This window comes from Gracilinanus agilis, chromosome 4 (assembly GCF_016433145.1).
Source record: "Gracilinanus agilis isolate LMUSP501 chromosome 4, AgileGrace, whole genome shotgun sequence".
Classification (NCBI taxonomy): Eukaryota; Metazoa; Chordata; class Mammalia; order Didelphimorphia; family Didelphidae; genus Gracilinanus; species Gracilinanus agilis.
Genome location: NC_058133.1, coordinates 167,504,255 through 167,530,527, shown reverse-complemented (window position 1 = coordinate 167,530,527; position 26,273 = coordinate 167,504,255). Strand labels below are relative to the sequence as shown.

General features: G+C 37.1%; 1 protein-coding gene across 2 annotated transcripts in view; it reads right to left on the bottom strand.

Annotated features, from left to right (window-relative positions):
- Nucleotides 1-26,273, bottom strand: part of ASH1L (ASH1 like histone lysine methyltransferase) — a 188,957-nt gene that overhangs the window by 127,973 nt on the left and 34,711 nt on the right. For both annotated transcript variants that reach the window (XM_044676977.1, XM_044676978.1), the window contains exon 2: nt 9,802-14,380. In XM_044676977.1, the coding sequence (XP_044532912.1) occupies nt 9,802-14,380 (4,579 nt within the window). The remainder of the gene's footprint in view (nt 1-9,801; nt 14,381-26,273) is intronic.

The window sequence follows — 26,273 nt, the reverse complement described above, 5'->3', positions numbered from 1 at the left end:
GTTTTTGGAATTAGTACAATATTTATGTCATAAAAAGAATTTGGTAAGAATCCTTTGCTTATTTTGTCAAATAATTTGTATAGTATTGGGATTGGGATTTAACTGTTTGATAGAATTCACTTGTGAATCCATCTGGCCCTAGGGATTTTTCCTTAGGAAGTTCCTGGATGGCTTGTTCAATTTCTTTGTCTGAGATGGGATTATTTAAGTATGCTATTTCCTCTTTTGTTAATCTAGGCAATTTATATTTTTGTAAATATTCATCCTTTTCACCTAAAATATTCTACATTATTATTACATTATTCATATTTATTGCCATATATTTGGGCAAAATAGTTCTTAAAAATTACCATAATTTGCTTTTCATTAGAAGTGAGATAACCCTTTTCATCTTTGGTACTCTTAATTTGCTTCTCTTCTTTCTTTTATTAATAGATTAACCAGTACTTTATTTTATTTGCTTTTTCAAAGTACTAGCTCCTAGTCTTATTAGTTCAATAGTACTTTTACTTTCAATTTTATTAATTTCTCCTTTAATTTTTAGGATTTCCAATTTAGTTTTTATCTGGGGATTTTAATTTGTTCTTTTTCTAATTTTTTAAGTTGTAAGCCCAATTCATTGCTCTCCTCCCTATTTTGTTGATATAGGAACTCAGACAGAAATTTTTTCCTGAGTACTACTTTGGCTGCATCCCATAGGTTTTGATATGTTGTCTCCTTATAGTCATTCTCTTTAATGAAGTCCATAATTGTTTTTATGATTTCTTTTTTGACCCACCAGTTTTGAAGAATTAAATTATTTATTTTCCAATTAATTTTAAATTTGTCCTTTCATGGATCCTTTCTAATGATAATTTTTGTCACATAGTTTTAAAAGTTGAATTTATTATTTCTGTTTCTCTGCATTTGTCTGCAATATTTCTATGCCCTAATCCATGGTTGATCTTTGTATATGTACCATGTACTGCTGAAAACAAGGTATATTCCTTTTTATCTTGCTCAGTTTTCTCCAGATATTTATTAAGCCTAATTTTTCTAGTATTTCATTCACTTCCCTTAATTTCTTTCTTATTTGTTTTTCCAATTTGATTTATCTAGTTCTGAAAGGGGAAGGTTGAAATCTTCCTCTAGTATGTTCTTATTATCTATTTCCTCCTTGAGGTCCTTTTAATTTTTCCTTTAGAAATCTAGATGCTATACCATTTGGTACATAAATGTTTATTAATGATATTACTTCATTGTTTATATTACCCTTTAGCAAAACACAAATTGCTTCCTTATCTTTTTTAATCTGATCAATTTCTACTTTAGCTTTATCTAGTATCATAGGGGCTACTCCTGCTTTTTTTTACTTTAGATGACACATAATAAATTCTGCTCCAGCCTTTTACCTTGAATCTGTGTGTGTCACCCTGCCTCAAATGCATTTCTTGTAAACAACATATAGTAGGATTCTGGTTTTTGATCCACTCTGCTATCTGCTCCATTTTATGGGTAAGTTCATCCCATTTACATTCAGCATTATAACCAACAGTGTATTATTGCCCTGCATCTTATTATTCCCTTTAAATCCTGTTCTATTCCCTTTCTGTCTATTCCTCCTCATCAGTATTTTGGTTTTTGTCTCACACACTCACACACACACACACACACACACACACACACACACACACACACACACACACACACACACGCATGCGCGCCTTGCTACTTCCCCCTTCCACCAATTGCTTCTTTCTTCCCTTGTTTTATTCCCCTTCTACTTCTCTATGGGGTAAAATGGAATTCTATACTCCAGTGAGTATACTTGTTTTACCCTCTCTGAGTGAGTTACAATGAGAATAAAGTTTAAGTATTGCCTATCACCACCATTATCCTCCTCTCTTTATAATGATTTTTCACGCCTCTTTATGTTATATAATTTATCCCATTCTATCTCTCCCTTCCCCTTTCTCTCAGTCAGTGCAACTCTCTCAGCCCTTGATTGATTTTTTAAACATATCATTCATATGCATACATATACATACATATCATTCCATATCATCACATTTACATACATCATATCATCATATTGTGATAATGAGATTAAATCTGCCCTGCCCATCTTTAGATTTAATCACCAAAGGTGAAAACATCTCCACTTAAATCACAAGTTAGGAGGTCTGTAACCCATGTGCGCTAGACTGAGTGATAAATCAGAATTTACTGACTGCTTCCTGGGCAGTCCTAAGAAAAGCATCTGTTGTGATTGGACACATAAACTAAGAAGGCGGCACAGGAAGTGACACAAAAGAGGCCCCTTTAAAAAGAGAGTTGAGTGAGCTCAGCCTCTTCTTCTGTTTCTTGCTTGGATGTGGAGGACAACCTCTAGACCTGGGACCCTGAGACATTGGTGAGACTGCTCTTAAATCTCTCTCTTAGAACTACACGTGGTGAGTGAAGAAGGCTGACTACTTTAACCTCCCAGGAGGTACTAGCCTCCAGGAGGATCCCTTGATTGGGAGAAGCTCCTGGGGCTAAGACCTTTGTTAATTGACTGTTAGGCTCTGGTTGGGACTCTGGAGCCCTGCCAGAGGAAAGCCCAGATTTAAATGCAAATCTCTTATTCTACCCTTTTCTCATCTCTCTACTTCCACTCTCTCCTATATTTTGTAAATAAACTTCCATAAAAGTCATTTTGACTTGAGGTTATTCTTTAATTGGGGATTGATAATTATTCAATTACCTGGTGACCTAACCTTTTAATATTCACTCAACCAAAAACCCCTTTTCCCACTTAAAATATAAATTCCTTCTATCTTCCCTATTACTAAGAAAAATTTTTGAGAATTACAGAAATCTTTCCAAGTAGACATATATATATATATATTGACCTTAATTAGTCCCTTAAATTTTCTCTTTCTCGTTTACCTTTTTGGGTTTCTCTTGTGTCTTGAGTTTGGACTTCAATTTTTTTGTTTAGGTCTGGCTTATTCCTCAGGAATGCTTGGAAATCTATCTTACTAAATGATCATTTTCCCCCTTGAAAGAGTATACTCAGTTTTTCTGGATTGGTGACTCTGGGTTGTAAACCCAAATCTTTTGCCTTCTTGAATATCATATTCCATGCCTTTTGATCCTTTAATATAAAAGTTGCTAGGTCCTATGTGATCCTGATTGTAGCTCCATGGTATTTGAATGGTTTCTTTCTGATTGCTTGAAGTATTTTTTCCTTGGCTTGGTGGCTCTTGAATTTAGCTATTATATATGTGGAAGTTTTTAATTTGAGGATTTTGTTCCGCAGGTGATCTGTGAATTCTTTCCATTTTATTTTCTTGTTTGAGGATTTCTGGGCAGTTATCTTTGATTATTTCTTATAAAATGATGTCCAAGGTTTCTTCTTGATCACAGCTTTCAGGCAGTCCAATAATTTTCAAATTGTCCCTTCTAGGTCCATTATTTTATCAATAATATATTTCATGTTTTCTTCATTCCTTTGATTCTGCTTTATTGTTTCTTGATTTCTCTGGAAATCACTAATTTCTAGATGGTCAATTCCGATTTTTAAGATCTGATTTTCTTCTGTCAGTTTTTGGTTCTCCTTTTTCAACTGGCCCATTTCTTCTTGTATCACTTTCATTTCTTTCCCACTTTTCCTCTGTCTCTCTTAATTGGTTTCTGAAGTCTTTTTTGAGTTTTTCCAGAATCTGTTTCTAATCCACATTTTTCTTTTGGACTTTGTATATGGTTCCTTTGCTTTCACTGTCCCCTTCTGTGCCTGCACCTTGCTCTTTGTCTCCATAAAAATTCTTTAGAGTTAGGTGCTTTTTTGTTGTTTGTTCATTTCCCATATCTAATTATAGGTAGGCTTAGGGGGATGATGTGATGGTCTAAGGGCTGTAAGCTCTGAGAGCCCCTTCCCCATGCTGATTAAATTGACTCTTGAGATGCTGATAGCTTAAAAGACTTGCCTTAACCTTAGATGTAAGCTTCTGATCTCCCTCTGATCTTGTACAGGTCAGGGGCTGTGTACTTGATCCAACCTGGCACACCCTTTATTGTCCTGTCTAGGAGCTTTGCTCTAAGCTTTAGGCAAAAAGATCAGTACTTAGTACTTGTTACTATCAACCACCCCCTAAATAGAAACTAAATCCTTATCTCAAGCCCAGACTAGAATTCCCTGGGCTAGGGTTTTGGACTTCTCCACAGTTTTGAAATTTCAAGGGGTATGGGTGAGCTTGTACCACTATTTGCCCAGGCAGGATCTCAAAATCTGAATTTTTACTTGGACATAGGTTCCTGAACCTGGGTCAGCAGATGTGGGGTGGGACTATGTGGCTGGCTCTTGGCTTGCTCTTCCCTCCTTGCTACACCTTCTTGCTGCTTTTGCTCTCCTCTCACCCTTGTGCTGCAGATGTTCTTTGCCTACCTTTTGAGTTTTTCTTTTCTTGAAAGTTGTTTCACTGTCTTATTGTTTTTTTTCACTCCTGTATTTGCTTTGTGGTGATATTTTAATCTTGATCAGAGAATTCTCATGGTGGCACAGGAGCTGCTCTGGATTACCGCCATCTTGGCTCCACCCCTAGAAGACCTCAATTCTTATTTTTTAAACCTTTACCTTCTGTGTTAGAATTGATACTAAGTCTCAATTCCAAGGTAGATGGGTAATAAAGATTAGGCAACTGGGATTAAGTGACATGCCCAGGGTCACACAGTTAGGAAGTGTCTGAGGCTAGATTCAATCCTGTATTTTACCCAAGGCCTGGTGTACTATCCACTATGCTACCTAACTGTACCCCCATTCATACTTTAGCTTTTTGGGATACTCTATGATATTACTGATTTATATTTAGCTTGTAGTCCTCTAAAACCCCTTAGATGTTCAAAATTTTACTGTCTATGCCTCCTCTATTTTATACTTTTTATTCTTGCATGTCAAAATCTTTGGATCCTAATATTGTCAGCTAGTATCTTAGTATTTCTTCGAATTTTGTGTCATGTGCAAGTCTGATGGACATTTATGTCTTTATCCTAGTTAATGATAAAAGTGTTAAAAGAAAATAGAGCCTAGCACAGATCCCTGCAGTACTTCAATGTAGATCTCTTGCTATGTTGACATTAAGTCATTAAATAAACTCTAAATCCAGCCATCCAATTAGTTCTGAAACAATCAGATTATCACCTAATATTCATCTCTTCATGATCTCCACAAGAATACTATGAGATACTTTATCAAGAGCTTTGCTAAAATATGGGCAAAACTATATTTACAGCATTTTAGTCATCTAAAATCTTAGTAATTTTGTCAAAAAAGGAAATGATGTTAGTCTACCTGACCATGTTTGTTAGACTGGAATGACCATGACTTGATGATGCCATGTTTTACTTCATTATCTAGATATTTATCAGGCATTTCTATACTTCAAAGTCTATTTTCTTATCTCTTTTTGGAAACTAGAATAACATTTGCATTTTATCCCATTTTCCATAATCTTTCAAATATCGGTGGCAACAGCTTACAGAGTGGCACAAAATCATATCTTTCAATTATTTTAGAGACCCCAAAATATGGATCATCTAGGCCAGATGATTTGAATTTATAAAAAGCAGCTAAGTGCTCTCTTAATATATCTTTACTTATCAAGTTGCCAAAGTCCCTCAGTTCTATCGTCACATCTTTTGCATCTATATCCCCTGTTTACTACTTACACAGTCACATAACTTAGTTCAGGCCCTCTTTACCTCTCACCTGGACTAGCCTCCAAAAGCTCCTAAGGAATCTCTCTGTATCACCTTTGTCCCCACATCATTACTAAAATAATTTTCCTAAAGTTCAGGTCTGACCATGTACCTCCATTACTCAAGAAACTCCAGTGTACATATCTTTGCAAACTCCCATTTTATGTTTCTATCCATCGATGACTTATCTTTCTAATCTTGTTTTACATCACTTCCCTTCCTGTACCCTATGGTCCAGTCAAATTGGCTTTCTTCCTGTTTCTCACATGATACACATAATTGTCAGTGCCTGGAATATACTTCTTCCCTTATATCTTGAAGAATTTCTTGCTTCCTCTAAGATTCAGTTCAAGTCCCACCTTCTACAACAAGGGTTCTTAACCTAAGATCTATAAACTCAGTCTTAGGAAAAAAAAATTTTGATAATTGCATTTTAATATAATTGGCTTTCTTTGTAATTCTATGAATTGTTCTTTCTAGATTTAAAAATAATATTCTGGAAAGAGGTTCACAGACTTCACCAGACTGCCAAAGGGGCCCAAGACACAAAACAAGTTAAGAAACTTATTCTACAAGAAGCTTTTCCTAATCTCCTCCTTAGCAGGCCTCACCTTTCTCTCTACCACATATAACACTGCTAGCACTTAATGCTTTCCATTTCAAAAATATAAATTTATTTTTCATGTACTTGTATATGTGTACATATAGACCATTAATGGCAAACCTTTTAGAGATGTGGAATATTGCCCCCCCTCCCAGTATCGGGTGCACCCTGCCCCCATTACCCCACACAGGGAAGGAAGAAAATACTCTCATTGGGCTGCTGGGAGGAAGGATGGGTAAAGTAGAGAATGTCTTCGGCCACAGTTGGGGGGTGGGGAAAAGGGAGTGGCCCGAGTGCTCCACTCCCCTCCAGCTCTGCCACCTGTGAGTTGCCCACTTACTCCCTATGAGCTCCCATTGGGCTACTGGGCAGAGGGGCAGGGGGATGTGGAAAAAAAATGTCCTCAGGCACTTGGGGGTGGGGAGGAGAGTAGCTTTGCCCAAGTCCCTCTGCCTTTCTAGAAACAAATGGGGGGGGGGGGACAGGACATGGCCACATGCCCACAGAGCACACTCTGTGTGCCATCTTTGGTACCTGTGCCATAGGCTTGCCATCACCAATATAGGCTCTTCTAATAAAAAGTAAGCTCAACAAAAGAAAGGAATGTTTCATTTTTATCTCTGTCTCTCCACTAGCATAATGCCTGGCATATACTGGATATATAGGGTGTGAAGTCATCTATAGGGTGATAAAATCTTATTAGTATAGCCCAATGTTCTGGCATCTTAAAACTATTTCTGAATGCTGACTGTACATTATATATTCCTCCAAACTTTATGTCATCTGCAAATTTGATAAGTATGACATATGTGCCTTTATTCATTTAAGTCATGGATAAAAAGTTAAACAGAGATCAAAACTGTAAAGATCCACTAGTTAGTTTAGAATTTAACAATTACCTTTTCTTGTCTCCAAGAAGCTTACGTTATAATAAAGAGAGAAAACACATTCTTTGGAGGGGCAGCTATATGGCAAGTGAATTTTATGTTCTTTGAAGAATCCAGAGCAATAAGTAATTGACTACAGTTCTCAGAGCAAGAGGTGAAAAAGTGGAGGAATGAAAAGAGTACACATATATGTGCTGCACATGGGAGGAAGACAGAGTAACTGGATGAGTTGAATCAGCTAACTATATTAAGTTCTCTTCATGCTCAAGAATACCACTACCAAAAATTATAATGGGTCCTGAAAATAAGGAAAGATAATTTTATATGTTAGTATGTAGTTTTTCTTTTTATCATACTGTTCCGCAAATACCCACAATTACTTATCTTTTCCTCTAGAATAGCTCTTATTTCTCAAGTATAAAAAAAGTATGAAAACCAGAAATAGCAACAAGATATTCACTCATTGTTTCTTGGTTCTGAGTAGCATCTTCTGGAGCTGCTTTTATTTCCTTAGGTCAGGTTTCCTTCTTCTTTCCCCCCAAATGATTAATTTCTACTCATTTCCTTGCAGAAATTTCCCAATTGTTACAATTACATTCTTCAGGAAAAAATTCTGCTTCGGTTTTATGAAGAATAAAATGTATTAGTTAAATAAATTCCATAAGTTTTTCAAAGTGGAAGAATGTTTACTATAAATGTTTAACGGCTACAGATACTTTAACTTAATTCTATTCAAAACAACATATTACAGAATGACCATAATCTTGGTTCCAAAGGACATCTTAGGAAAGAATTAGGGACAATAGTAAGGAATATACTGCATGTACTGTTAGACATGGTCTTACATTTTATGAAAAGAATCAGGAGGAGGGACAAGGAGATGTATTCTCAAGTAACTGGTATAAACATCAAAAGAAATCAACAAAATGTTAAAAACTAGATTATTGGAATAAAGTTAAAATACTGGATGTGACTGATGAAAAAACTTCCATACTCATGATCAACTTACAGATGGCTATATTTAAAGGGAATAAAAATAACTTCTTTGGAAAAGTGACTGCATTACTTCCTCATTCAGTGAACTTGAATGGCTCCCAACTGCTCACTAGATAAAATATGAAACTCTTTTTGGTTTTTAGAGCCCGACAAAATCTGGTCCCTTCCTATATTTCCAATCTTCTTATACCATACTTTCCCCTACATATCCTACTATCCACTGACACTGGCTTCTGTTTCCCCTCAAATTAGATATAGCTTCAGTCTGAATTTTTAATGCTCGTTCCTTCTACATGGATTGCTCTCCCTCATTGTTACCTTCAAAGTTTCAGCTAAAATACCACCTTCTGTATTGAAGTCTTTCTTCATCCTTCTTAATTCTTAGTCCCTTCACTTTGAGATTACCCTTGATTTAACTATATATGTCTTGTTTGCAATGTTGTCTCCCTTCATTAGACTTAGAGCTCCTTGAGGGCAGGGGCTGTTTTGTCTATTTGTATGTCCAATGTATAGCATAGTATCTGGCAAGTAGTAAGCACTTAGTAAATGCTTGTTGACAACTAAAAAAACTTGTCAATTTCTAAGACTGCAAGGATTAAATCCTATAAATTAAAAACATGTTTACTGAGGAAGTAGTTCATTTCTGTACTATATGGGCACATATGTATGTATACTGGTGTATCCTACAGGGGGCAGGAAAAGAGGAGGAAGCATTTTAGGATATCTCTTTAATTAAATGTTAGAAATTGCTTTTCAGAAAGAAAGTAGTTGTCAATAGTTCTTTGTACAATTATAAAAACCTTCAGGATATTTATGAAACTTAATATTTTGATTTACCGATAACTTTTTCATTCTTTACACTTTTACAATAGGACATAATATGCCAACAATAGTTTTCCGATCAGAAACAACACATTAGTACTTCAGTGATCCTGACTTTGTTAGCATAAGTACTCCTCTCCCTACAAATGGCTCAAAGTTTTATGGCATATTAGAAAAGATTATGCTGAAGTTTAAAAAATTCACTATGCATGGGCCAATAAAGTAATGAAAATTTCTGAGTTTAGCTCAGCTGGTCCTCAGAAAACTGAAAAAAATCTATCACTAGGCTTAAATTCAAACAATTTGGTAGGCTTTACCACTAGTGCTTATGTCTAGATGGCACAGCTTTTGAGAACAGAGGGTTAGCTTCAAACCACAAGTGGCACTTGGAGAAGTACTTTAATGAAGGGCAGAAATCTACAAATGCTAGATGAATATTTTTATTAAGCATCTTGCATAGTCGGTAATAGCAATACAAATTCTCTACAAAGAAAGTATCATATGACATTGCTGTACAAAGAGGAAGACTAACTTTTCCTTTCCTTTATTGTTTGAATTTCATCTAGTGTGCTTCTACTCTCAAAAAAAAAAATACTGTAATGTGACTATCTAGATTACAATTATTATTTCCAAGTATAAATACAGAATTAAAAATAAGATCCCAAACCACAAAGAATAAGTTTGTTATGTAGTCATCTGAGCATCATTAGCACCTGTGGAATAAAACAATCCATTTTTCTGAAAGGTAGCAAATAAGGAAAAGAGCCCTCTTACCTGTCAATGTTTGCAGTGCCCTTTCATTGGAAGGCAAGGTTTCCTTTCTGAGAGGCCTATTTAGTGAAGTGTCCTGTGCAGTAAAAAGTCCTGGGCTGTCAGTCAATTTCTTCCGGCTACTTGTATTAGTAGAGTTCGATACTCTGCAGCTGCCTATTGCACTTGTGAAAAGGTTTGTGTGTTCATCACTGCTGGCTGGCTCAGAGCTGGGTGTGAAACCTCCCAGAGATAAACCTGGAGATGTTTCTGAACAGTCAATCTGTAAAGGTGTCTGCAATCCTAATGCCAATGAACTAGATTCTGAAGGCTCTCGGTGGACCCACTGCTCCTCTCGGCTTAATAAGCTTTTTGATGGGGACAGATGAGGACAGGACATGTGACAACGATGCTTCTCTTTGTGTTTATATCGCTCCCCAACAGCATCTTTACCAAACCGGTAGCGCTTCAAAGATTCCAGGACAGTTCTGGAAGAGCTATTGGTAGCTAAAGTGTCCATGGAAACCTGGGGTTGTTCAGATGAACGGTGTTCTCTATGTTTGTGACGGTGCCGGTGTTTGTGTTCCACCATCCAACCATAAGCCATCTCAGGAGGGACGCTGGGGTAGGTGCTCATGGAGAGGAGAGGTGTCCTGCTTGTTGTAAGAAAGGCCTCCTGACGAAGCAGCTTATGTTTTTTCTTGTGGTATTTGGCAGGATTGAGAAGCAAATGACCAGCATGCATGTAAGAAGGAGGTGGCAAAGGAGTGGTGAAAGAAGGAGAGGGAGGTGGTGGATAAAGAGTTGGAGGGTACCTTCCATAGTATCCTAATCCTATGGGAGCAGCTGCAAGTGGAGAGGGAGAATAAGGCATGCCATAAGAGGGATAAAATCCAGTACTAGAAAGAGGGAAACTAAGGCTATGCATAAAAGGCATTTCAGCCATTGCTTCCCTCATCTTCGGGGGCCTCCCTCTTTTTTTCTTTAAGTCAGGTTTTCTAATGTAGTGCAAAGGGTCTAAGGGAAAAGTGGGGTGCGTATAGAAACTGTTAAAGTTAATTCGAAAAATAGTGGGTAGGAGATCACGGGGGATAAAATGATGACTTCGATGAGTAATCCGAATTTCACTTAAACGACTTATTAGTTCCTCCAAGTCAGCAAGGAAGTCTGGATCCTGTCTGTTCCGTAGCTGAGGATACTTCTTTTTCCGTTTTCGCTTTTGTCTTTTCATTTTGTCATAACTGAGGTAATCATGACTCCTGCGTTTACACTTGTGTTTATGTTTCTCTTTGAGACTACTTAGGACTGTGGAGGTTTCTGGGGGGATGAGAGAAACATGTTCAAAAGAATGTCTCCTCTTTTTCTGCCCACAAAACTTTTCTGCCCTGTCTGATGTGCTATTATTATCTGTTCCAATGCCACTATCACTAGGAATGGTCTCATCACTATGAGACTCACTAATTGGGGAAGGAGTCGCTTCCTTTAGAGAAGTGAGTTCACTCAAGTGAGAAGGAGAATTTGGCAACAAAGTAGGAGGAGATAATCGCCTCCTTCCCTTTGAAGCCTTCTTCATAGCAAGTGTCTGAATCATGCTGCCTTGTCTGGAGTGTATATGTAAATATGGCACTGAACTGGGTTCAACAAATCCTGCATCACTGCTGACAGGACTCTGGCCCCCACTGGTTCCAGAAGACTGAGAACAAATGGGGGATGGAAGAACCTCAGAACTACTTGCTGCTGAAGGCAATAGAGGGGGGAGAATTTGTCCTAATGCTGACCCAGCTGCCTGATGAGCTGTTTTCTCTAGGACAGCCAGACCAGTTGGGCTACTAGTTAAAATGCCATTCAGCACAGCTTTTGGTTTCCGGCCTCGCCTCTTTCCTATGTAAATGGTTCCTTTCTTGCTGACATTTATCTGTTGGCCCAGTTTAGAGCCAAATGTAGCAGCAAGCGTTGACACTGTATTGTGGAGTTTGGATTGCACTTTCCCTTTGTTACTTGATTCTACAGAACTTGAGAGAATCTGATTCAGGAGTTTCTTTCTCTTCAAAGTCTTCATCTTATTTATTTTGCGGATAATGGTTTTCATTAATTGGCCATTGTTTCTCTTGCTGATTTTTTTATCAGGTTCCATCTCAAGGTCACTCATACCACAGACACTTGGTTTATGACTGTCATCTGGACCTTGAAGTTGATCTTTTCTTTCAAAGAAGTCACTACTACTTCTATGCTTGTCACTCTCAGACTCTAATTTGTTTGGACTTTCAGTGGCCACAAAGGGTGCCACTGATAGCACAGGTGGTTTCATCTTGACTGGTGATCTGATTTGTCTTTTTGGCCTTCCCCTCTTTTTGGGGAAAGGTGATACGGACAGGCTTTGCTTGAAGGAGGGAATTTCAATTTCTGGCTGCAAAATAGGGGGTTCCTGCTCTTCTTTTGATTGTAATGAAAAGACTTTAGAGGCTGGGATTTTTAGGGTCCTTTTGGGGGGACCTTCTAGTTGGGGCATCTCCTTAGTTTTAGGTCTTCCTCTTTTAGGTTTATAAATGTCAGGTAAAAGGTCACCAGACATGCATATACTTGAGGGTAGTTTGTGAGTGGCAAAGGACTTATGAGACTGCTTGTCAGTTTCAGTTAAAAGGGCAAGAGATGGAGTTGTGCTAGATTTACTCAGTTTTGGCAATCGGCATTTAAGGAAGTCATGCTCCACAAATGAAGATGGCCCAATGTTTTTCATAAACTTTGATGGCTCGGAATTGCTACTTGACAAAGAGCTACATGAAACATTTTTAAAAAGCTCTGACCTTTCTAATTCTAGCCCTTTTGGAGGCCGGCATGTGTTTCTTGCTACCACTTTAGTCCATCGTGGCTTCCTTCCTTTTCTTTTTTTTAATGGTTTGGACTGCAAACTATTGCTCAGGCTTTCAGCAACTTGGCAGTGTTTCTCTGATGCAGTTACTGCACCAATCTTCAAAAAGGGTTTACTGCTAAATAAACTAGTGAAACTAACAACTGAAGGGGTAATTGTAGCATGAATACTGGATTCAGATGCCAGACTTGGCTTTTTTCCTATGGAAGGGCCCATTCTTGGGTTATCTGGGTGAGTAGCTTTTGAATCATTTAACTCTTTATCACTCCCTTTGCAATCAGTGTTCATACTATGAACCAGAGACCTATGTCCAAGGTTCATATGTGAATTTTCAGAACTGAATTGGGTTTTTCCAATGGATTCAGCAATTCCTTCTATGAGTTCAGTGGAAGGACCTAAATGTAATGGATTAGAAGCCAATTGGGAGGAAGTTCCAGGGGGACTTCTGTTTAAAGGTGTAACAGATATGGCTGGTGAAGGGGAAGGGAGATTACCCTCCCCTACTGCACTAAAGGGAGATTTAGCTGTAGATGCATCAGAATTACCTCCCATTTGAAAGTCTGGTGAAGTGCAATATACAGGAGGCTGCTTCTCATGCTTCGTAGTTTCAACATAGGTCCCCCTTTCACTGGATAAGAAACTGTCCTGCTGAATGCAAGTTCCTTCATTAAAAATGTCTTTGTCCAAAGTAATGATTTCTTTTCGAATTGAGAACTTTTCTAATATGCTATCTTTATTCTGCCGTATAATAGTCTTCTCAAAAGCTTTGCTGGTAGCACTATCTTTTAGAGATTCAGAAAGCTCCTGACTTTCATGACTATTAGTATTTGTATTGCAAGAAACTTTAAGTGGTTCCTGAGCAGGGAGCAAGGATTCAGCTTTTAAATTCACAATATCTTTGCTGATCAAACCTGCCACAGGGCAAGCCACCAATTTTTTTGCAGGGTCCTTATTAACCAATCCCACTACTGAATTTGCTATAGTCTTCTTCCCACAGTCCTTTGCAACCAGTCCAATGGTAGGGCCCAGCTTCTTTACTGAATCTTTATTAACAAGTCCAACTACAGTACCAAGTCCCAACTTCTTTCCTGATTCCTTACTCACCAAACCTGGGACGATACCAATTCCTAATTTCTTCCCTGAATCTCTGCTCACCAGTCCCACTGTAGTGATAGTCCCTGGTTTCTTTCCCAAGTCTTTATTTATGAATACTGTCGTAGTACCAGCTCCCAGTTTTTTCCCAGAGTCCTTACTGACCAACCCTACCGCAGCACTAAATATTGGCTTTTTCCCAGGGTCTTTAGTTACGAGCCCAACTGCTGTGCTAATTGTTGGTTTCTTAACCAAGTCCTTGTGAATAATTCCTGCCATAGGACCAATGCCTGGCTTCCTAATTAAGTCTTTGCTAACCAATCCTGCTGTAATACCAGCCCCTAGTTTTTTTGGCTTTGTCTTGGAAGACTTTGAGGGTGGACAAGTAGCAATGAGCTGTGCCAATTTTTCTGTTACACTTGTTGCTCCATTAAGTAGTGCTCTGTCCTTTGAGTCAGGATCACGGCTACCAATAAGAGTAGATGGTGCTGACTTAACATAATCTGTCATTTCAGAGTGTAGTGGAGAAAGCTTCTTTGACACAGGATTATTTTCTCCCTGTGAATGAAGATGGATGCCTTCTTCAGACCGGCATTCAATAGCTGCAACATCACTTGATTTCTTGTACAATTTTGAAGGGTCCTAAAATGTGAAAAGAGAAACATTTCAGGGACAGAAAGAAGACAGAAAAACATTTTAAAAGACTGTTATAAGGTGGAGCTAGGTGGCTCAGTGAATAGAGTGCTAGGTCAGGAGACAGGAGGTCCTGGGTTCAAATGTGGCCTCAGATACTTCTTAGTTGTGTAACAACCTTGAGCAATTCACTTAACCTCAATTGCCTAGCCCTTACCACTCTTCTGCCTTGGAACTGACACTAAGTGTTAATTCTAAGACAGAAGGGTTTAAAAAAAAAAAAAGACAAATAAATGGGATATCATATTGTTGCCAGCACATGAACTAGAAAAATACAACTGCTATTATGGTCTTTTTTTCCCCACTATCCTCAATTAATTAAATACTTCTCTTCACCCACAAATAAATAAATAGCAGCTGTGCTCATTTTCTCTTCATTGAATTTATAACACACACACATGCATAAATATGTATGTGCAAACATGTTAAAAACTTTTTTAAATGATGTAAGGGCAGTTAAGATACTTCATCTCTCACCATACCATATCCTCTTTTCACTAAACTAAAGCTTAATGCTCATGCTTTTGAGAAAGATTTCTCCAAATGACTTCATAATTCTAAATCACTAACATCATGTAATATTTGACCCACCCAGATCCTTAACTGCTAAACTGTACAAACTAACTCTTGGTCTGAATACAAAATCAAGTAACTACAGGGGATGGAATAAGGAGAAACAAAAGTAATACTGGCAATCCAAAATCACTCACATTTGCCTTTAAATTTAAATTTATTTTTACACATTTGATCATAAATAAGTTTTCCTCATATTTCAATGTGCTTCTGCTTGAAATTCATAACATTTCCCAAAAAAGTAAGAATTAAACTTAAAGGTTTGCTCAAGAAGAACTAAAATTATCCATCTTTCCTATTCTAGGCCTCCAGTGTGACTCTACTCACTACATGTTGGACAACACAACCTCTCAGATTAATTTAAAATATGTACCTGAGAAAAGCACATATTTTCATAACTATTGTCTAAACAGTGATGGGCAAACTTTTTAAAGAGGGGGCCAAAGGAAAGGAAATGCTCATCTGTCCGTCTGTTTCTAAGGCAACTCTTTCAAAGTTTCATTGTATTGTATCTTACTCATTATATTCGTCAGATTAGGAATAATGTCGAGCTGGGGATAGAACATTTCAGGGGGCCACATCTGGCCCACTAGCTGTAGTTTGCCCATCGCTGGATAAATCTCCATTTAGGTTTTATGAATGGCTTTCCCGACTGAGCTCAAAATAAGACTCAAATCTTTAAAAACCAAAGTGTGGGGCAGCTACGTGGCTCAGTAGATAGAAAGGATTGGAGATGGAGATTGGATTCGATTCTGGTTTCAGATACTTCCTAGCTGTGTTACCCTGAGCAAATCACTTAATTCCAATTGCCTAGCCCTTACTGCTCTTCTTCTTGGAACCAATACTTACTATCGATTCTAAGTCAGAAGGTATGGCTTTAATATAAAAAAAAAAAAAAAAGCAGAGGTGGCCTTTTATGATGTTGTTTATCAATACCTCCATTTGGAGTTAATAAGTTAGCTTACTAAATCATGAACTTCAGTTTCAAAAGACTTCTCTCTTATAACTACTGCTTTTACTTGAATAAACAAATATTTACATCTAAGAAAATTTGATCAAATTTAATAAGTGACCATTTAAACAAGAGACTGTAAAGTATGAACATTACTCTTTTTTTAAAGTAAAACATATCTTTCTTAAAATTCAAAAAAAGGTTATCTTTTGTTTTCATATAACCTTCACTTTCAACCAGATCCCTCTTGCCTCCCCTGAGCCAGCCATCCCTTGAAACAAAAAATAAAAAGGGGAGGAATGGGGGGGGGGGTGCAGTTGAATAAAATCAACATATCAACTGGTTCTGACAATGTATGCAATATTTTACTCCTTAATTCAGATTAATCTGATCACTATCTAGATACTATTCCTTGATTGGGAACTTCATAACACAAGGACATTCTAAATAGAAAGCCTATTACTGTAATACACAAACTGGTATCTTTTTTCTATTTATATATTTCCAATGCATCTTTCCCCTTCCCAAGAGAAGCATGATAAAGGAAAATGGGAAGGGGGAGAATGGAGGGAGGTCTAGCAAAACCAACTAAGACTTGAGAAAGTCTGATATTTGTAGCATTCCATACCCGTATTTCCCCCCTTTAACAGGGTTGTATGCCATGGCTACTCAAATATTTAGTGAGTCATTTGTTAACATTTGCTAAATACTAGGTACTGTGCTAAGCTATAAGGGTACAAAATGAGACAAAAGACAGTCCTTGTACTCAAAGGGTTTGGTCAGAAAGAATAGATGAGATTTAGGGAAGGAAGTAAAGTAAGTGCTTTTTAAGGAAATGGGAGATTTGGGCATTTCTGTAGGCAATAGGGAAGGAATCAGTAGACAAGGTAATAACTCAGCAAAATATTAAATCCACAATCAATTATCTATTTCCATGGGAGTATTTCAAAACCATTGTTTTGGGGCAGCTGGGTGGCTCAGTGGATAAAAGAGCCAAGCCTTGGTTTAAAACTAACCACAGATAACTTCCTACTTGTGTGACCTTGGGTAGGTCATTTGATCCCCATGGCCTATCCTTTACTGCTCTTCTGTCATAGAACCAATATCGGTTCTATGACAGAAAGAAGAGTTTTAAAAAAATTTAATCTGAGCTTAAAAGAGGTCCACTGTTTCACAAGCATTTTCCCCTTTCTGTTCTATAATGTCTATAAAAATGGCGATTTTATTTGATGCTTTGTGGGCATCCCCTGGGGCTCTGTCCTAGACTCTTTTCTCTTCTCTCTCCAAAATACTTTACTCAGTAATCTCATCAGTTCCCATGAACTTAATTATCATATCTTGATGCTGGTGATTCTCATATCTACCTCTTCTCTCTTAACCTTGCTAATGACCCACAAAATCTTGCTTTTCAGTCAAAACTGAACTCATTACATATTTTCCCCCTAAACGCTCTCCACTTCCTGTTTTATTTCTGTTGAGGGTATTCCAACGTATTCCAAGTTCCTAAGACTCACAATCTATGTCATATTCAACTCCTCATTATTTCTACCCTACCCTCTAATATACAAAATGTCAATTTCATTAATGAAACATCTCTTGAACACCACTACCATCATGGTGTACACTTTCATCATCTCATGCCTGGATTGGAGGCATTGCAAATGCCTGCTGGTTTTTGTTGATCTGCCACTATTCAGCTGCTAAAGTGATTTACCGTAAGTGCTAGTCCTATCATGTTACTCCAATGGCTCTATCCCCTGCAGAATCAATTACAAAATCTACTGGTAATCAAAGTCCTTCATAACAGCCTAACTACCCTCACATTTCCAGGCTTCTCTAGATCTTACATGTTACCATGTATTCTTCAATCTAGCAACACTGGCCTCCTTGAACAAGATACTTCATCTCTTTGTTCTGGGCATTTTCTTTAAATATACCCTATGCCTGGAATATTTTCTCTCCTGCTTTCTTTCATGACCTCAATAATGCCTCAGCTAAAAGCTCACATTCTGTAGGAAGCATATGCTAATCTCTGCTTAATTTTAGTGCCTTCCTTTTGTTAAATATTCCTTATATATACAGTAAATAGTTTGAACATGGTTGTTGGTATATCGTCTTCTCCTTTAGATTGTGACCTCCTTGACAGCGAGGGCTATATACTACCTTTCTTTGAATCCCCAGTGCCTGGTACAGAGTAGGTGCTTAATAAATTCTTAGTAATTGTCACATCCTTGTACACTCAAATTTTCTGACCTTTTAGTTCATGAAATCACAGACATAATGGTGAAAAAGACCAAAGATTTTATCTCATCCAGCCTCTTCATTTTACAAATAAAGAAATTGAGGCCTAAAAAGATTAAGTGATTTTCCCAAGGCCACATTTACAAGTATCAAAACACAGATTTGAACTTAGTTCCTAAGGATAGTACTCTTTCTAATGTATCCACTCCACTTTCATTCTACCTCAAGACATATGAATCTCAAAGCTATTAATAAACACATGAAAAAATGTTCTAAATCTGTCATAATTAGAGAAATGCAAATCAAAATAACTCTGATGTACTACCTCACACCAAATAGATTAGCCAATATGATAGTAAAGGAAAATTAAAAAATGTTGGAAGGACCGGGTTAAGATGGAGGCCGAATAAAAAGCAGCTGCTTGACCTCTCCTAACTCACAAATATAGGACTCCTCAAGAAGACATAAAAACAAATCCAAACGAACGAAGTGACCCCACCACAGGGTTCAGCATTGAAGGTACATGGAATCTGGGCACTTCCATGCTATAAAGGGGTGAAACAGCTCTAACTAAAACGTAAGCTGAGCAATCCCCTCCCCACCACACCATCTACAGTGCCAAAGCCAGCACACATGAGCTAGAGCGAATTTGGGGCACCCATTGAGTCATTGGCAGCTCCAGGGCCTGTTCCTGAGAGCAGCAAGACTTAAGACCCCAAGAGGCTAAAGAACTCACAGACTTTGAACACAGACCCTGAGCGCAGGCGCAGTTGTAGCAGCAGAAGTGGATTCTGAGCACAGGCGCGGACTATGTGTGGGGACCCAGAGCAGAGGGGTGCATGACTGAGGAAGCACCAACCTGAGACTATTAAAGGACCTTTGGGCAGAGAAACAAGGAAGGTGACCACCAGGAGGCTTGACCCTGAGAACAACTAGACCTGAGACCTCAGGAGCCCAAAGAGCGCAGACAGACCCTGGGTGTGAGGATGAAGCTGAGAGGGCGTTGGGCTAACAATGGCAAGCCAGAGACAAGAACCCCAGAAGAGAAAGATCAAGAAGAAATCTTTAACACTTGTTCTGAGGGATTTATGGGAAAGAACGCTACCCACATTCAGAGGAAGAACTACAGGAATGGAAACAGAAGAAAAACAACTGCTTGAACACATGGGTTGAGGTGGACATGATTGGGGATGTAGACTCAAAACTACCACACCAATGTAACTATCAACAATTTGGAAATAGGTCTTGATCAATGACACATGTTAAAACCAGTGGAAATACGCATCAGCCATGGGGGGGAGAAGCTCAGGAGGGTGAAAGGGAAAGTAAGAGCATGAATTATGTAACCATGTTCGCTTTCCTAAAAAATAAATATTAATAAATGTTTTAAAAATAAAAATAAAAAATAATGTAGATGATCCTAAAAAAAACATTATGCCATTAAGAATGACAAAAGTGAACAGAAACAGAATTTTGTAACATTTTATTTTGTTTAAACCCTTACTTTCCATCTTAAAATCAATACTGTATATTGGTTCCAAACCAGAAGAGTAGTGTGTAGAGAATTACTTGCCCAGGGTCACAGAGCTAGGAAGTGTCTGAGGCCAGATTTTAACCTGGGACCACTCATCTCTAGGCCTGGCTCTCAATCCACTGAGCCACCCAGCTGCCCCCAGTAATGACATTTTAAATACAAACAACTTTTAAAGTCTTAAATATTCTTAACAATGAAATTCTTCATTCCTCTCCAGATTGCATTCAGGACTCTACTTCACTTTTACTGATATAAGAAGTAATTTCACAATCATTTCTCTTTGTATGTCAGACCACTGACTTATTTTTGCAAATACCTACACATCAGCCAATCAATTATGCATAAATACAGAATAAAGATGATAAAAGATATTATATGTAATGAAAACAGTTTTAAACTTAAACTATTTTAATAATGACTGATAATGAAATATGGGAAATGAACAGGAGGTCACCAAAATCAACTATAATTGCCTGCAGAGTTTTAAATGATATAAATATAAACAACTGAAGGAATTAAAGTAGGCAATGAGGAAACTAAACTGTCACTCTTTTGCAGATATGATGGAATGCTTAGTGAATAATAGAGAATCAACTAAAAAAACTAATTGAAATAATTAATCACTTTAGTTAAGTTTCAGGATACAAAATAAATTAAAATAAGTCATTAACATTTCTATATATTACCAACAAAGTTCAGCAGCAAGAGACAGAAAGAGAAATTCCATTTAAAATAACTCTAGACAGTATAAAATAATTGAGAATCTACTTGCCAGGACAAACACAGGAATTATATAACACAATTACAAAGCAATTTTCATACAAAGTCAGATCTAAACAACTGGAAAAATATCAATCGTTCATGAGTAGGCAGAGTTCATATAATAAAAACGACAATTCAATTTACTTGAATTGTGCATTACAAATCAAACTACGAAATAATTATTTTATAGAGCAAGAAAAAATAATAATAAAATTCATCTGGAAGAACAAAAGGTCAAAGAATATCAAGGAAACTAATGAAAAAAAGTGAAGGAAGGTGGCCTAGCATACCAGATATCAAACTGCACCATAAAACAGTAATCATCAAAACCATCTGGTACTGGCTAGGAAATAGAATGGTAGATCAATGGAATAGATTAGATACACAATATACAGAGACAAATGACCTTAGTGACTTGGTGTTTGATTAAACTCAAAGATCCCAGCTTTCAGAATAAGAACTCAATATTTAATAATAACTGCTGGGAAAATTGGAAAACAGTATGGCAGAATTAGGTATAGGCCAATATCTCACATCCTATTCCAAGATAAGATAAAAATGGATATAGAATTTTGATACAAATAGTGATACCATAAGTAAATTAGGGGAATACAGGATAGTTTACCTGGCGGATCTTTGAAGGGAAGAATTTATGACCAAACAATTTATGACTCTCTCAAAAGAGAGTATACGATATAAAATTAATAATTTTGATTATATTAAATTAAAAAAGCTTTCGTACAAACAAAACTAAACTAACCAAGATTAGAAGGGAAAGAAACAACATTGCCCTGTATCGATTTCTCGGTTAAGATGGCGGCAAAGTAAAATCAGCTGCTTAACTTCTCCTAACCCACACATTATAGGACTCCTCAAGAGGACATAAAAACAAACCCAAACGAACAAAGGGACTCCACAACAGGGCGCAGTGTTGAAAGTACGTGGGATCTGGGCATTTCCATGCTATAAGGGAGTGAAATAGCTCTCACTAAAACTCAAGCTGAGCAACACCCTCCACCCCACACCACCTACAGGGCAAAGACCAGCTCACAAGAGTTAGAGCAAATTTGGGGCATTAAGTTCTTGGCAGCTACCTGGGAACACCAGGGCCTGCTCCTGAGAGCAACAAAACTTAAGACACCAAGAGGCTAAAGAATGCGTGGACTTTGAACACAGACCTTAAGTTCAGGCGTGGATGTGGACTCGGACATTGAATGCAGATGCAGACCTTGGGTGGGGACCCAGTGCACAGGGGTGCATAACTGTGGAAGAAGCTCCCTGAGACTGTTAAAGGAGCTTCGGCAAAGGAGCAAGCAAGGGGACCACCAAATGTCTTGACCCTGAGAACAACTAGACTTGAGACCCCAGGAACCTAAAGAGAGCAGACCGACCCTGGGTGTGAAGATAAAGCTGAGAGGGCGCACGGCGCCGTGACACAGACAAAAGCTACTCCACAGCTCGATAAGATAGGCAGAGAGCCTGTCTGCCTCACCCAGACTTCTTAATGTGAAAGAAATAATAATAATGGCAAGCCAGTCACAACAACTTCAAAAGAGAAAGATCAAGAAGAAATCTTTAACACTTGACAACTTTTACACAGAAAAAAATCCGGACAACAGAGAAAACTGCAGGAGAACAAACAAGTAATCACATCCAAACCTTCCCCCCAGAAAAGAAAATTGGTCACAAGTACCTGAAGAGTTCAAATCTGAGATCATGAGAAAGATGGAAGAGATTTGGCGAGAGAAGTGGGAAATAACTCAAAAGGAAATAAAAAGGTTAAAAGACAAAAACTCCCAATTGGAGAAAGATTCCCCAAAATCAAATGAAATAATGAACAAATTGGAGACCAAAATTAAACAGCTGGAAAACAGGATAGACCAAACCAAAAAGGAAAATCATAAGATTATAACAGAAAACAAGTATCTAAAGACCAGAACTGGGCAAGCAGAAGTCAATGATCTCTCAATACAGCAAGAACAAATAAAGTGAAAACACTGACAAAATAGAAGGAAACATGAAATATCTCACCGAGAAATGGACAGAACAAGAAAACAGGTCTATAAGAGACAATTTGAGAATCATTGGTCTTCCTGAGAAAGCAAAAATTAATAGAAATTGGACTCCACACTACAAGAAATTATCCAACAAAACTGCCCTGAAATTCTAAGAGGACAATATAGACATTGAAAGGATCCACAGATCACCCTCTACACTAAACCCTGAAAAGACAACCCCCAGGAATGATAGCCAAATTCAAGAGCTTCCAAGTAAAAGAAAAAATTTGAGAAGCCAGAAATAGACAATGCAGATATCAAGGAGCACCAATCAGGATCACACAGGATCTGGCAGCCTCCAAACTACAAGACCACAAGGCTTGGAATATGATATTCAGAAAGGCAAGAGAACTGGGTCTACAACCAAGGATCACCTACCCATCAAATCTAACTATATACTTCCAGGGAAAAGTATGAGCATTCAACAAGTTACAAGATTTCCAAGTATTTGCACAGAAAAGACCAGGATTAAATGGAAAGTTTGGTATGCAATCACAAATACCAAGAGAAACACGAAAAGGTAAATAAGAAACAGAGGGGGCAAAAAAGAAAACTCTTATTTTTTAAATTTGCCTCTTTAAGGGCTTCAATAAGATCAAATTATTTGTATTCCTATATGGAGAAATGTTATGTGTTAATTTTCAAAAACTGTATTCACTATTATAGTAATTAGAAGAATTATTAATAGGGAGAATTTGGAGCACTAAATGGTCTAAAATGACATGGGGGAGAAAAGAAGGAGGTGAATAGTAGATGGTACCAAGAGAAACTTGAATGAATAAGAAAAATAGGATATTCTATACCACACAAAGACGGCATGGAAAGGGGAGGGGATGAATATTACTTCCATTTATTTATTTATTTGTTTACCCTTTAATAATTTTTATTTTTTAAAGTTATTATGGTTACATGATTCATGTTCTTACTTTCCCCTTCACCCCCTGATCTCCCCCACACAGAGCTGATGCGCATTTCCACTGGTTTTAACATGTGTAATCAATCAAGACCCATTTCCAAATTGTTGATAGTTGCATCGGTGTGGTAGTTTTGAGTCTACATCCCCAATCATGTCTGCCTCAACCCATGTGTTCAAACAGTTGTTTTTCTTCTGTTTCCACTCCTGTAGTTCTTCCTCTGAATGTGGGTATCGTCCTTTCCCATAAATCCCTCAGAATTGTCCTGGGTCATTGCATTGCCCATTACATTCTATTTTACCACACTGTATTGGTCTCTGTATACAATGTTCTTCTGGCTCTGCTCCTTTCACTCTGCATCAATTCCTGGAGGTCTTTCCAGTTCACATGGAATTCCTCCAGTTTACTATTCCTTTGAGCACAATAGTATTCCATCACCAGCATATACCACAATTTGTTCAGCCATTCCCCAATTGAAGGGAATACCCTCATTTTCCAGTTTTTTTCCATCACAAAAAGCGCAGCTATTAATATTTTCATACAAGTCTGTTTATCTATGATCTCTTTGGGGTACAAATCCAACAATGGTATGGCTGGATCAAAGGACAGGCAATCTTTTATAGCCCTTTGAGCATAGTTCCAAATTGCCAGCCAGAATGATTGGATCAGTTCACAACTCCACCAGCAATGCATTAATGTCCCAATTTGGCCACATCCTCTCCAACATTCATTACTCTCCCCTTCTTTCATTTTAGCCAATCTGCTAGGTGTGAGGTGATACCTCAGAATTGTTTTGATTTGCATTTTTCTAATTATTAGAGATTTAGAACACTTTCTCATGTGCTTATTGATACTTTTGATTTCTTTATCTGAAAATTGCCTATTCATGTCACTTGCCCATTTATCAACTGGGGAATGTCTTGATTTTTTTATACAATTGATTTAACTCCTTGTATATTTGAGTGATTAGACCCCTGTCAGAGTTTTTTGTTCTGAAGATTTTTTTCCAATTTTTTGTTTCCCTTCTGATTTTGGTTGCATTGTTTTGGTTTGTACAAAAGCTTTTTAGTTTAGTATAATCAAAATTATTTATTTTACATTTTGTAATTTTCTCTAACTCTTGGTTTTAAAATCTTTCCTTTCCCAGAGATCTGACAATTATATTATTCTGTATTCTCTAAATTTATTTATAGTTTCCCTCTTTATATTCAAGTCATTTACCCATTCTGAATTTATCTTGGTGTAGGGTTTGAGATGTTGATCTAAACCTAATCTCTCCCATATTATTTTTCAATTTTCCCAGCAGTTTTTGTCAAATAGTGGATTTTTGTCCCATAAGTTGGACTCTTTGGGTTTATCATACACTGTCTTGCTGATGTCACTTACCCCAAGTCTATTCCACTGATGCTTCCTTCTGTCTCTTAGACAGTACCATGTTGTTTTGATGACTGCTGCTTTATTGTATAGTTTAATATCTGGTACTGCTAAGCCACCTTCCTTCATGTTTTTTTTTCATTATTTCCCTTGATATTCTTGATCTTTTGTTCTTCCAAATGAATTTTGTTAGTTTTTTCTAATTCACTAAAGAAGTTTTTTGGTAGTTTGACAGGCATGGCACTAAATAAACAAACAAACAAACAAACAAACAAACAAATAAATAAATAAATAAATAAACAAACAAACAAACAAACAAACAAACAAACAAACNAAGCAAATAAATAAATAAATAAATAAATAAATAAGTAAATAAACAAACAAACAAACAAACAAACAAATAAATAAATAAATTTGGGTCAAGTGGTCATTTTTATTATTTTAGCTGTTCATACTCATGAGCAATCAATATTTTTCCAATTGTTTAGATCGAGTTTTAATTGTTGGAAAGTGTTTTGTAGCTGTATCCATATAATTCCTGTGTTTCTTTTGGTAGATATACTCCTAAATATTTTATATTGTCTAGGGTGATTTTGAATGGTATTTCTCTTTCTACCTCTTAATGTTGTGATGTGTTGGACATATATAGAAATGCTGATGATTTATGTGCATTTAATTTGTATCCTGCAACTTCACTCAAGTTGATTATTTCTATTAGCTTTTTAGTTGATTCTCTCGGAATTTTTAAGTAGACCATCATATCGTATGCAAAGAGTGATAGCTTAGTCTCCTCACTGCCTATTTTAATACCTTCAATTTCTTTTTCTTCTCTAATTGCTACTACTCGTGTTTCTAGTACAATGTTAAATAATAGAGGCGATAATGGGCATCCTTGTTTCACGCCTGATCTTATTGGGAAAGCTTCTAATTTATCCCCATTCCATACGATGCTTGTTGATGGTTTCAAGTATATACTGCATATTATTTTTAGGAAAGGTCCTATTCCTATACTTTCCAGGGTTTTCAATAGGAATGAGTGCTGTATTTTGTCAAAGGCTTTTTCAGCATCTATTGAGATAATCATGTGATTTTTGTTTGTTAGTTTGTTGATATGGTCAATTATGTGGATGGTTTTCTTAATGTTGAACCATCCTTGCATTCCTCGTATAAACCCCACCTGATCATGGTGGATAATCCTCTTGATTACTTGCTGGAGTCTTTTTACTATTATTATATTTAAGATTTTTGCATCTATGTTCATTAGGGAGATTGGTCTGTAGTTTTCTTTCTCTGTTTTAGATCTACCTGGCTTTGGAATCAGTATTTTATTTGTGTCATTAAAGGAGTTTGGTAGGTCTCCTACTTTGCTTATTATATCAAATAATTTGTATAGTATTGGGATTAGTTGTTCTTTGAATGTTTCATAGAATTCACT